The 12,600-nt window shown below is 37.4% G+C and overlaps 1 protein-coding gene and 1 long non-coding RNA gene across 2 annotated transcripts; both read left to right on the top strand.

Moving 5' to 3' along the window:
- The first annotated feature begins 1,605 nt into the window (after positions 1–1,605).
- On the top strand, positions 1,606–2,152 carry LOC119780704. Its single transcript, XR_005280436.1, has 3 exons — positions 1,606–1,655; positions 1,913–2,047; positions 2,122–2,152. It is a non-coding gene; the product is annotated as an uncharacterized LOC119780704 (long non-coding RNA).
- Positions 2,153–2,187: 35 nt separating this feature from the next.
- On the top strand, positions 2,188–7,026 carry LOC119780735. Its single transcript, XM_038280879.1, has 7 exons — positions 2,188–2,253; positions 2,359–2,495; positions 2,569–2,662; positions 2,759–3,097; positions 3,179–3,359; positions 3,464–3,588; positions 6,715–7,026. The coding sequence occupies exons 1-7, from the start codon at positions 2,188–2,190 to the stop codon at positions 7,024–7,026; spliced, it is 1,254 nt and encodes a 417-aa protein (XP_038136807.1).
- The last annotated feature ends 5,574 nt before the right edge of the window (positions 7,027–12,600 follow it).

Here is a 12,600-nt window from a genome sequence, read left to right as displayed (position 1 = left end):
GCGCTCAGACCCCCACATACCAGCGGTGCACCGACAGTAGAAATCCTTTCATCAGCAGCCTCTAGGCCGGGCAGCCTCCGGGTTCACGCGGTGGCTGGCAGGTGTTTTTCATCTAAATAATTTAAACTGCAGGCACCAGGATACCGGCAATAAAAGCGAACATATTCCGTCGGCAGGTTTCAGGATTTTAAGTTAATATAGGAGTGATCACAGCGCTGTGTCATCTGCGATGTGTCTGTCTCACGGCCAGCTGCCAGGTTTGATTAATACTTTGTAATAAATACATGAATAAAGCACAGTCATACTCAGTTTTGCCCCCCGCTGTATTTTTAAATACGCAGTAGAGGTATTTAAAGGTAGTAGAGGACATGTACCTGTATATAAAAAACGCGCCCTATAGTCCGGTGCGCCTTATGAGTGTGTTAAATACAGAAATGGGACACATAACTGAGAGTGCGCCTTTTAGTACGGTGCGCCTTATGGTCGTGAAAATACGGTACATCTTTTTGGAAGATTTCTAACTATAAATTTAAAAGAAAGAGTTAATGAAACTAAGGTAAAATTTAAAAAAGGAAACCTTCTTATACCGTAAAAGTTTAAAAAACAATCCACTGGCTTCGTTTCCAAGATTTGAAGATGTTTCGCCTCCCCTCCAGGAAGCTTTCTCAATTCAAATGTCTGGATCGGCAGTGAGTTTGAGTCTTTATATAGACAAGGCCTTGTATTGCTTGGAAACATGAAAATGGAAACCGACGAGTGGGTCGTTAGTTCCATCGTTAGCCTGTAATATCTGAACCTGTAATTTTATATACTTTATCAGTTATTCTCAAACTTATGCATAGGAGTGTTAGAAAAAACAAACCGCTTTGGGAATTTTGCTATGTATGAGTAAAATGTTTTATAGTTGAATTTAACTCACTAAGTGTTGTTTTAACACTTAGAGATTTAAATGGTGCTCAATGTTCAAGTTATTTCCAGGAGTTGATTGGGCCCGTGTTGAATCTACTCTGCTGGGAGAAAAATAAGCTCCGCCCCCTTCTTCACCGTCTGCGTATGAGTGCAGTCTGAACACGGCTCCATTTTCTCCGTCTCCTGCTCGATTACACGGTAACAGCAACTTTCTAAATCTTTGACCAGGCACTATTAAATTGATAGAATAAGTGATGTGACTTTTTCGCATAATTAATACTTCATTGAATGGCAGCTAAATGTGTCCATTTTACAACAACCTTACACAAAGTGCTAGCTAGCAGCACACGTGTGGGTTGTTAGCTAGCAACCGTTGTATTTACAATTAAAAGTACTGTAACGGTAACACTTAAAAGTAATAATCATATTGGACCATATAATCATTAAAGATAAAAGTTTGATGATTTTTTGCCATCTAAAATCATGATTTTTGGTGGTGGGAATGTAAAGGTTCCTGCCTATTAGACTTCACCTGAACTTCAATGGGGCCACTGAGATGTTCCTACTGCAGACATGCATTGCACACTAAGGGGAACACTTTACTTATAAGTTGTATTTTGCTTTGTTTAGGTTTATTCCATGCTTCAGTAAAATGTTGATCCTGGTTAACTATGGTGAGGTTCAAAAGTATGTGAGGTTGGATGAAGCTGAAGGGAAGTTTGACTTTCATCAATTCCATGAGAAAGGTTGGTTTCTTGTTAAACCTTTGTGCAGGGTAAATGATAGGCAAAATGTATTTAGGGAAAATACATAATTTTCAACACTTATTTTACAAATCTATGGTGAGTAAAAGGGATAAGCAATTTTATTTTCAGTTTTGCAATATGTTCTCTAATCTCCAAGCTAATTGTATGATCAACACAAAAAAATGTAATTCATATTTTAATGACACAGTTGGTGATTAGAGCATTCAAATCAAAATTTTGCCTTCTTGCTTTTCCAGTCATTGAAAGATTTTGCCTGCCACCTGATGCCAAAGTTGCATACAAGGATGGAACAGATACTGAAGTTGATGAAGAAATATTCAGTGACCTCATTAAACAAGGCAATGTTGTGTTGAAGGTCTACTGCCATGATGGTGAGATATAAAAGTAAATTAAGTCAAGCATCATAAAGATTTTACAAAAAGATGAAATGGATTTTCTTCTTCAGAGTTCTCTGAAAGGTCTGCTTCTGAGTCTGAGCTTCAGCTCAGATGCATCAACATCAACAATACTAATGGATGAGATCCCATGGAAGATGCAAAAAATTGAGAATGCTAATAATTCATTGCCTGCCAAAAAGGTAACGATATATTTTGTGTGCCTCTAAACTCTTTAACCCTGTTGTGACATATTTGAGCAATCCGAATATCACCATAAATTTCCTTTCTGTTTATTCATTTCATAGCAGGTTGAAGGTGTCCTTCAAAGCAAGTCTGGTGGTGAAGAAGTTCTGCAGGAGTATAAAGCAACAGAAACCCTAAGTGATGCCACAAGAAGGCAGATGGTAAACATACTGGTGGCTCACATGACTGATGAACATGGGTAGGTGTGTTTTTACACTTTTTAATCTCTGTAAAAATGGACTATTTGTCTCTAGTGTGAAATCTGCTGTTAGGCACCTTCCTCCTAAAGCGATCAGAGAGCAGTATGCCCTTGGAATAGTGACGCTCTTCCCTTCCCTCAAAGATCCATACACCAAAAAAGGCTATGTAATGTTCTTTACCAATTGTGATATCTCATTTTGTCCCAAAACTGTGTTTTTTTTCATAAAAATTGTGATTGTTTTTCTTTATTCCCTTTTTTAGGAGCACTTTTATGATGCAGCAAGCAGCACAGGATACATTTCATGGCGTCTCAAAACAATTCAAAGGAAGACTAGAAGAGGATCTCCTGTGGCACCAAGTAGCTCCAAAGAGATTTTAAGTGGAGGCCCAAATAGTCAGAGAAATGTGATCGTCGAAAGACAGCTAAATGGTGATGCCTGCCAGGAAGCCATGTCGTTGCTTAACCACACCACAGACAGGTCCCTGATCTTTCAGAAGATGAGAGAGACTTTTGAACACCGTCAGAAACTTATTAGAGATGCCAGTGGAAGAACAGACATTCTGACAATGTTTCCCAGATTTCTGGACACAAAAGGATTAGTAAGTCTTCAAATGAGTTAAAATCTTTAAATACAAGGTTATATCCAGTGTTGATAGTTGGATTTCTGCTTTTTAATATAGATTGATCAAGACTTCAGTCTTCTATTTAATGAAGAAACCTCCTCCAGACTGCTGCAGAAGTGGGATGTGTTCTTCAAGCAAAATGTCATCAAAGAGGCCAAGCGTCTCACTTCAACACCTGAGTTGAGAAGTTTGGTGCAGTCAGCGGAAGTCCCTGGAGATGACCTGGATGCGGCATCTAGTAAGTACCAAACTATATCTGAACATGGTTGACTGTTCAGAGTATTCAACACTGGCTCTATGTTGTCAAAGTTCTGACACTAAATTATATGAATCTGTCATCAGCCTATGACCAAGAAATGGCCTCCTTGTTACTGCTCCTACATCTCCTTCCACCACCACCTGGAGGACAGAAGTCTTCAAAAATCAGTGCATGGGATGCAATTGAGAGACTCGTTGTCTTTCACAAGGTAATTAAATAAAAAAAATGTACAGTACTTTGTCACTTTGCTTTTATAGACATGTATAAATACTGGTGGTAACTGCGCATCTTTGAAGATGTCTGGTTAGACTAGGGCTGGGCGATATAGAAAAAAAGCTTATCGATAAAAAAAAATGCATATTGATCGATATCGATAATTATTGAAAAGATTTGAAACCATATTTTATGTGCAGCTCTGCCTGGACTTTTTATAATATTGCTAAATGATTTAATTTTAATAAAAAACACAAACACAGACTTCGAATTAAATCTTTATTTAACCAACTTTTTTAACCATAACAGAATTGTTTTAAAGAAAAATAACTTAAGAGACCTGAGTTATGTTATTAAAGGAGAAGTTCGGTTTTTTACACTTTAAGCCCATTTTCTGTAGTGTCCAGGATGAAATCGAATGAAGGACACTAAAAGTTTGACAATTGCTCCTGTCTCTGCTTTTTGGCTCATTTAGAATCACCCCCTGGCTGCTTTAGAATGGCTAGCATAGAGCATGTCCGATAATGTCCTTAAAACAACCTTAAACGTTCTTTTTTTAAAATATGCTACTCACCGTGTCGTCAGCGCTGTTCAATGACGTTCCAAAAAAAGTTTCGTGAAGAAAAAACGTTCCTGTAGTGTTTTATTTAGCATTTTGTAAATCCCATTGAGTTCTGTAGGAATAGTCAATATTCCCCTGCCACCGGAAACGGAAATGGGGCCTGTTTACACAGTTGTAGTCTTTTCGCTTCACTCTGCGTACTCCGACGTCGAGGTGCTAACGTCTCTGTTAAACACTTTAAAAAAACTCTGAAAATGGAATACGAAAGGTGGATTCTTGATTCTCGACGTCGGAGTACACAGAGTGAAGCGAAAAGACTACAACTGTGTAAACAGGCCCCATTTCCGTTTCCGGTGGCAGGGGAATATTGACTATTCCTACAGAACTCAATGGGATTTACAAAATGCTAAATAAAACACTACAGGAACGTTTTTTCTTCACGAAACTTTTTTTGGAACGTCATTGAACAGCGCTGACGACACGGTGAGTAGCATATTTTAAAAAAAGAACGTTTAAGGTTGTTTTAAGGACATTATCGGACATGCTCTATGCTAGCCATTCTAAAGCAGCCAGGGGTTGATTCTAAATGAGCCAAAAAGCAGAGACAGGACCAATTGTCAAACTTTTGGTGTCCTTCATTCGATTTCATCCTGGACACTACAGAAAATGGGCTTAAAGTGTAAAAAACCGAACTTCTCCTTTAAATACTGACAAAGAATAAACTAAAGTGACCAAAATAAATATAACAAATAAATAAATGCCCCCCCACCGCCGCCGCTGCCCCCGTTTCCTGCTTTAACCTGAGTTATTACTTTGAAGTTTCTGGCCCCTCAGCATTTTTATCTCAATTGTTAGAACTACGTGGGAAACTGCCCAGAACTGAAAATATATATATATTTTCCGAAGATTCCTCGGAGGAGAACCGCGTCGGGGCCTAAACAGCTCGTACTCCTGCGGCTGTGAGTGGCTGAGATGATAAAAAAAAAAAAAGTTGGTTTCGTTATCAGACTGGTTTTCACTGGTTCCCGACACATTTTCCAGATGACTGTGGTTTGTTTTTGGTCCGACTTGCCATGACCGAAATACTGCCAGACTGCCGAACTACAAAAACCCTTTTTTGAAACAATTTCCTCCGCCTCTCCTTGCTGCATCTTCATGTGCTCTGTGTTGAGGTTTGAGAGGGCGGCGCTTGGTGACGGCATGCCTGGGTCCACGATTGTGATTGGTTGGGAGGAAGCAGTGACTAGCATAAACCTACATGCTAGGCTACAATGAGAAGGAAGGAAAACTGCGTTTCTTTTTTATCGAACTTTTATCGACCCTCTTTTTTTCTATTGCGCCACACGTCTATCGATCGATATATATCGTTATTGAATTATCGCCCAGCCCTAGGTTAGACATGAATTTCTTTTGTTAGATAGTTGAATCTTTTTTTCTAATGGTTGTAGCTCTGTCTCATTTCTTATTTTTTGCTTTATTTTTTTTTTTTAAAGGTACACTATGCAACCGGTGTTGATTTTCCAGTGAGGCTCCCTCCAGAGGGCGAAAGTAAAAGTGCACTGTCGTAAATATGCTCAGCTGTTCTCCTGGTTTCTCCGTCAAGCCAGGCGCGGTTGTTTTGAGCTTAGCAGCGAATGACTAACGCTGCGTTCACACTGGATGTAGCTGGCGCGACAGAAGCAGCGAGTTTACATGCAAAGGTCCCGCGGCGCGTTTTGAGCTGCAGGCGCAGCACGTCTGAGCGGCTGCAGCAGCGCGTCGGGTGCGTTTAACGCAGGGAGAGAGACACAGCGCTGATGATCACTCCTCTTAAACAGTTTATTGACGCCTAAATTAACTTAAAATGCAGAAATCTGCCGGCAGAATATGCAGTTTGGATTATTTAGATGAAAAACACCTACCAGCTGCCACGGTGAACCGCTGCTGATGAAGGGATCCATACTGTCGGCGCATCCCTGGTATGTGGGGGTCTGAGCGGCTCCGACAGAAAAAATATTGAAGGCAGGATAATAATCTGGATGAACTGACTGCACTGATTACGTTTTCAAATGTATTTTCTCACTTAAAAACATATTAAAACTACTTTATTCCCACTGATCACAGCAAATATAGCTGCAAGGCAGAGAAAGGATAGTGAAGCTCCGCCCAACGCGCCTCAGACACACTTTTGCAGCCAGAGCAGCAAAGCTGCTTCAGCCGCGCGTCAGTACTAACTGGTACAAGCAGCAAAAATGAAGCAGCAGATGCGATTTTGCTGCTTTTGCTGCGTGAACGTAGCATAACTGCACAAAGATCGCCACTGTGCTAGCAACGAGAATGCTTTTAACTGGGGGGTGTAGCAGTTCTCGCCGTAAAGCAAGACTGACTCTCACGAGACTTCTGAGCCTGTGGGTGCGGGTCGGTGCTCCTGCAGTTGCAAGTGCAGTATTTCCCCCACAGACCACCAGGGCGGCCGAGAATACCTTTGTTCAACCTGAAATGACTCATTTAGTCATCCATAACGTTATGGAACACATTAATTAACTGAAAAATGTTGCATAGTGTCCCTTTAAATCTTAGTCATGCTGCAGTTTAGAGGAACATCTCCGGGGTCAACGGGGTCTCCAGCCATACCTCCTTGCTGTTGGGCGTCTGAAGAGCAAGATTGACAGCTTCTACATAGTCATGGATAAACACCTCATCCCATGCCAGGCAAACCGCTCTCTGGGAGCATTTGATGAGTTGTTCAAAGCACATTTTGTGTTCAATGTCTCTTATGATGCTGCATTATTGAGTTTTTATACGTTTCTGCAGACAACAGTGTATAACATTGATGTTGGCAAAATGAAGGAATCACCCAGAGTCAGAGACTTAAAAAGCGAGGCTGCTTAACCAGCCCCTTGTGCTCTCCTGTGAGTAAGTCAAGGTAAAAATGTTGAGATGCTTTAAATGTCAGAACCTGTATCCAAGCAGCCAGCAGTTGATTTCACATTTAAGAGTTGAACATAGTTACTATCCTGGACCAAAGTTTAAATTGGTTTGTTCTCAGCAAGGCTGCAGGCATCAGTTTCTGACATATACAGGTTTTAGAAAGCATCTTAATGTTCACAGAAACATTCAGCACATTTCGCAGAGTTTAGCCATTCCAAGTTCATCCTCTTGTAATCCAGTTGTAACATATCAAGCTGATGCTTTGAATGAACAGCTAGCCCCCCTAAATCAGTCCTGTTCTTCTGATTCACCTCAGGAGAGCACTCCCTCACAGATTTCTAAAGACCAAACTAAAGAGATGTGTGCATCTATAGTAGCTAAATTACAAGGCAGTGGAATCTCTGGCAGCCTTGTGTCCTCAATAGTGGGGGATTTAGAAGAACTAACGAATGAGATTCACTTAAAAGCAAAGCAGACTGCTATTTCTGCATTACCCATGACTGATCCTAATGTTTCTTTGATAAATGAGTCATTCGAACAATTTGAAAATCCATTCACAAACTTAAATACAGAATGGAAACGAAACAAATACTTCAACATTAAATGGGGTGTTGTCGATCCAGTGGAGATAACACTAGGAGTAAGATATGACAGCAGACGAAATCAGAAAACTGGAACATATACAAAAGTTTCCTTCACAGGTACTTGATCATATGTGCCGATATTGGAAACATTACAGTTCATGTGCAGAAATCAGGAAATCTGTGCTTTGCTTAGGCGAGAGTGTGGATCAGAGAAAGAGACTTACGCAGACTTTTCTGATGGAAGCTATTATAAAACACATCCTTTGTTTTCAGCCAAAAAACATGCCTTACAAATTCAAATATTTTATGACGATTTTGAACCTTTTAGTAGTCATTACTTTTGTCGGATTTGTTTAATAGAAAAAAGCGAATGTCAGACTCTACAGTGAGGATGATCCTAAGGTAATACTTAGAGGAAAGGAGATTTTTGAAATGCATTATAAAGCTCTTGAAGAAAACCCACAGCTAAAGTCATTATATGGTTTGAAAAAAAAATCTTCACTTAATTCATTGAGATATTTTCATGTTTCTGACAACCATTCATTTGATATAATGCATGATCTTCTTGAGGGTGTTGCTCAGTATGAGATCAAATTATTTTTTGAATATCTTACCCAAAACCTCATTTCAAAACAAGACTTACTCTCCAGGATTTATAGTTTTGATTATGGCTATTTAGAAAGGAAAAACCGTCCCACAAAAATTATTTTGGAAAGTTCTGGAAATGGCATAGGTTTAAATTCTGTTCAGACATTGTGTCTTGTTAAAAATATTCCACTTTTGTTTGGGGACATTATTCCTAGAGGAGACAAAAACTGGTACATGCTACTGTTGTTACTGGAAATAATGAACATTGTCTTCTCTCCTATCCTTACTATAGGTATGACTATATATTTGAAGCATTTGATTGTTGAGCACCACAGACTTTTTAAATTCTTATACCCCCATAGAAACTTGATACCTAAGCATCATTTTATGATCCACTACCCATCTTCTATTAGGAAAATAGGCCCATTGTTACATATGTGGTCTATGAGGTTTGAAGCCAAACATAAAATGTTTAAAGATTATTTTAAAAACTTCAAAAATATAACAAAGTCCCTTGCTAAAAAGCATCAGATGGCCATAGCTCATCATTGGGAGACAATACCTATTAAACAAAATGAGCATGGGCCAGTCAAACCTTTTTTACTTAAAGATGAAGATCTGGTGAGTAATGAAATGCTTCAAATAATTTCATCAAAAGATGTTTGTTCAACTAGCTGGGTTAAAGTTGATGGTATTGAGTACAGACCTGGACTTGTTGTTTGTTGTAAAATGCAAGAGGAAATGCCAGTGTTTTGTCAGATAAGTGATATACTTTTAGTTGACAACACTTTTCTTTTGTTATCTAAACAATTGTTCACAGAGAGGTTTGATGATCATTTTTCATGCTTTCAGGGTTCTTCATAGTGAAGAAACACTACTTGTAAAAATCCCAGAGCTTAAATTTAATAAGCCATTTGATATTCAGAACTCATATGGTGTTTCTAATGAATGTTTGTTCATTGTACCACAATTTAAAATGTTGGAAACATTTTAAAAATGCAAAAATAAAGCATCTAAAATGGATTTGTTTTTAGTTTTGTTTTATGATAATTAACCACTCATAAAGTGACTTATTTTCTAGAAGATTACACTTGAAGGTGTTAAATCAACTCTAACAAAACAGTTGAGTTTTGTTTTTGGATCAGTGTTAACCATTATGTCCACACACCCTTAATTCAACTCTGTCGTGTGAGTTAAACAAGGAACTCGGTTACAGTGTTAAAAATTTAACTATTTCGACTATGTCAAATGAACTCTGAAGAGTGTGGACCTATATAAACCCTGAAAAAGTGTTAAAATCAACTCTATATCAGAGTTGAATCAACACTTGACTTTTTGCAACCCCATCACAATAAGCCCATCAGAGGTCAGCAGACCTAGAGAAATAAAAGTTAATAAAAGTGTTAAATAAAGACCTAAATCTAAAAAGTAAACCACGATTAAAAAGACATTACAAATTAAATAACACAGGTAAACACGTCCAACTAGAACACACTCACATTATTACTATTCTAAACCAGATTTATGACATGGATTACCACCAAAATGTACTAAGTTGTAATTTAGGCTAAGACACAAAGGCGGAAAATATTTAGGGCAATCCATCCTTTACTTTATCAACAGTCAAATAAACCACAGCTACATTACCTCCCTGTATTATTTTTTTTCGCATAAAAAAACGTGACTTTGTCGTGGGAAAAAGGTATTCAGTAACTATTCAGCCTAGTTAAATAAACGGAGATTGATGGATTTCACTCATATTTTGTATTCATATCTTTGCAAAAAGACAACAGTTCATCATACAGCCCTTATGCCACAGCATTCTGCCCTGTTCTGCATGAGCAGTGTTCGTTCCCCCTTACTACAATGGAAAAGTAGTCAGAGTCAAAACAAATTACAGACATTTTGGTTAACAGTAACATGTTATGAATAAACCTTGAGAAAGAATATGGTTTGTTACACCATATTGCAGAGAATTGTGTGGCCTTGAAAGTGAAACAGACTGAGTGAAAACTTTTATAGTGAGTAAATAGGATAAATTAATATATAATAGAAGAGAAATAAAAATTTTCCGACAACAACTGACAAAAAATTAAGACACATAAATAGATGCAGATTATTTCATATTATTAAAAAGAAAAGGGAAATTCTAAAGAGTGAATCAAAAAACAAATTATTTGCCTATTTTTTTTGCATTAACTTTTAACATAAAAAGAGCATTACATATTCGTCCATTACATTGGCTATTTGTTGTGAATTTCCTTTACAATACTCACATATGACACACTTAAATAATTTTGCAGTATATTACCATTCTGGTCCAACAGTGAATATAAAACATTAAATGAATTTAAAAAAGAATTTATAAGAGAAAAAGAGTATAGGCAGTCTATGAAAGAGTTAAGGTCTTGTGAGGAATACATATTGGAAAAGGTCTTCAGACAGCTGCATACAAATAACCCAGACATAGTCATGGCTCTTTAAAATAAGACATTTATCATAGTGGTATATTTTAGATGCCTAAAAACATAGACTTACAAACAAAAAAAAGTTTAAAAAAAATAATTAAAAAATTTGTAATTGTAGACACAAAACAGTTTCTCACATGTTTAGTAAAGTGTGTGTGAAGTTATTCTTTTTCTAATGTATAACAGACATAGCTTTAAAATGGAACTGACAAACAGCAGTAACGTGCTATAATGCAATGTGTTGGACAGAAACAACACTACAATTATTCTGCATCTCTGATAAAATAAAACAATTTCACAAAAACTTACATTTAGATGATAGCTTCAAGAGAGCCAGCTGTGCTGCATCTGAGGCAAAGCTATATAGACAGCCATAAAGACTGGTCAGACAAATCAATCCCATCTATAGAGGAGATCTAATCAAGCCGTCTCCTTTGACGGACCACAAAGATCCAGGATGACCGGGAAGCTCATTTCTCATGGGACATGGGGTATTCTAATGGTTAGGACGGAAGCTTAGTGATTCATGTAGACTGGAGGTCCCCTGTTCCCTCCGTGCTCTGAGCAGATTCCCCAGGCACAGATTGCCAATTAGACGCTTTAGACGGTACAGTGTCCCTAAGGAATGGGGTTAATAACAGAGAAATTATGTTAAATGTGTAACTACGGTCACAAGAGAGATTATTGTTATGATTTTCCCCAGCCTTCCCTATGGCAGACATAAGAGTTTTGTGAGCTTTACCAACAGACTAAAGGGCAGATTTTCCCCATGTTTGTGTAAAAAAAAAACTTCTGTGGAAACACACATGCACATACTACCTCCCAGCTCAGTACCTGAAACATTTTTTTTTTGCTCTAACATTAACAGACCACTGACAATGCTAAAAAAGCAGCAACATATATTTTGTTGTATTATGTACAATGTCATAGTTTATTTACATTGTTTTACATTTATATCAGCTAAATAACACAACTAAACTATTTTACAAACACAATAACCTACACTTAGACAACTTTTATTGTCATTTTGTATAAAAAGTGTTTATACAAACCAAATATGATTTAAACTAGGGCTGCAACTAACGATTATTTTAAAAATCGATGAATTGGATGATTATCTTTTCGATTAATCCATGAATCTGACAAAAAATATTTTTTATATTAACCTCTTTATTCAAAAATAAACATTTTAGACAGAACAAACAAGCACACAAGTACAAGTTGCTGATTAACTGTCCTGGTGCAATATGAAAAATAAATGTTTGTGTTAAAACTACTCAAACTTACATGAGAAATGTAGCTGTACATCCACAAAATACAGGGTACTTTGTTTCATATAGCACAAAAAAGACAGGCATTTTTGTTTTTTAAAGCCCCTAAGGGGTTCAAACAATAGGTCCCCCTATTTCAACCAATTAGTTTTTTTTAGACTAGAAGAGTTCTGCCTTTTAAGACAGGAAAGTATAGCAGTTAAAGTTGCTACTTGAGAAAATACTTAACCATAGAGATAAAAATAGCCCTGTGATTCAAATTATAAATTGTATTTGGAATAAAAATGAGAGAACTAGGGGTGCTAAAAAACACATCCTCCAAAGACAGATATTTACATGGGAATGTGGCAGATAATTAATTGACATATTACTGATCTTGCTGGATTTTATTCTGCTTTACTTCCATAAATTGCAGGATCTTCTTTATCTTTGCCAGAAGATTTAAACTTTAAAAGCCTTGCCCTCATAATTTGCAAGTAATTTATTTATAAAGTAAATATAAACGCTGCTTAAGCTAATTCAAATGAAATTAAAAGTAAAATAAGTAGCCAACCTTCTCACTGTCTGTAACCTACTAACACGGTAAGGAAAGCATCAGATGAGCCACCTGAGAAACTAACGTTA

This window comes from Cyprinodon tularosa, unplaced genomic scaffold (genome assembly GCF_016077235.1).
Source record: "Cyprinodon tularosa strain WSP-4 unplaced genomic scaffold, ASM1607723v1 ctg165, whole genome shotgun sequence".
Taxonomy (NCBI): domain Eukaryota; kingdom Metazoa; phylum Chordata; class Actinopteri; order Cyprinodontiformes; family Cyprinodontidae; genus Cyprinodon; species Cyprinodon tularosa.
Note: the sequence above shows the minus strand (reverse complement) of the source record. Positions and strands in the feature narration are given on the sequence as shown.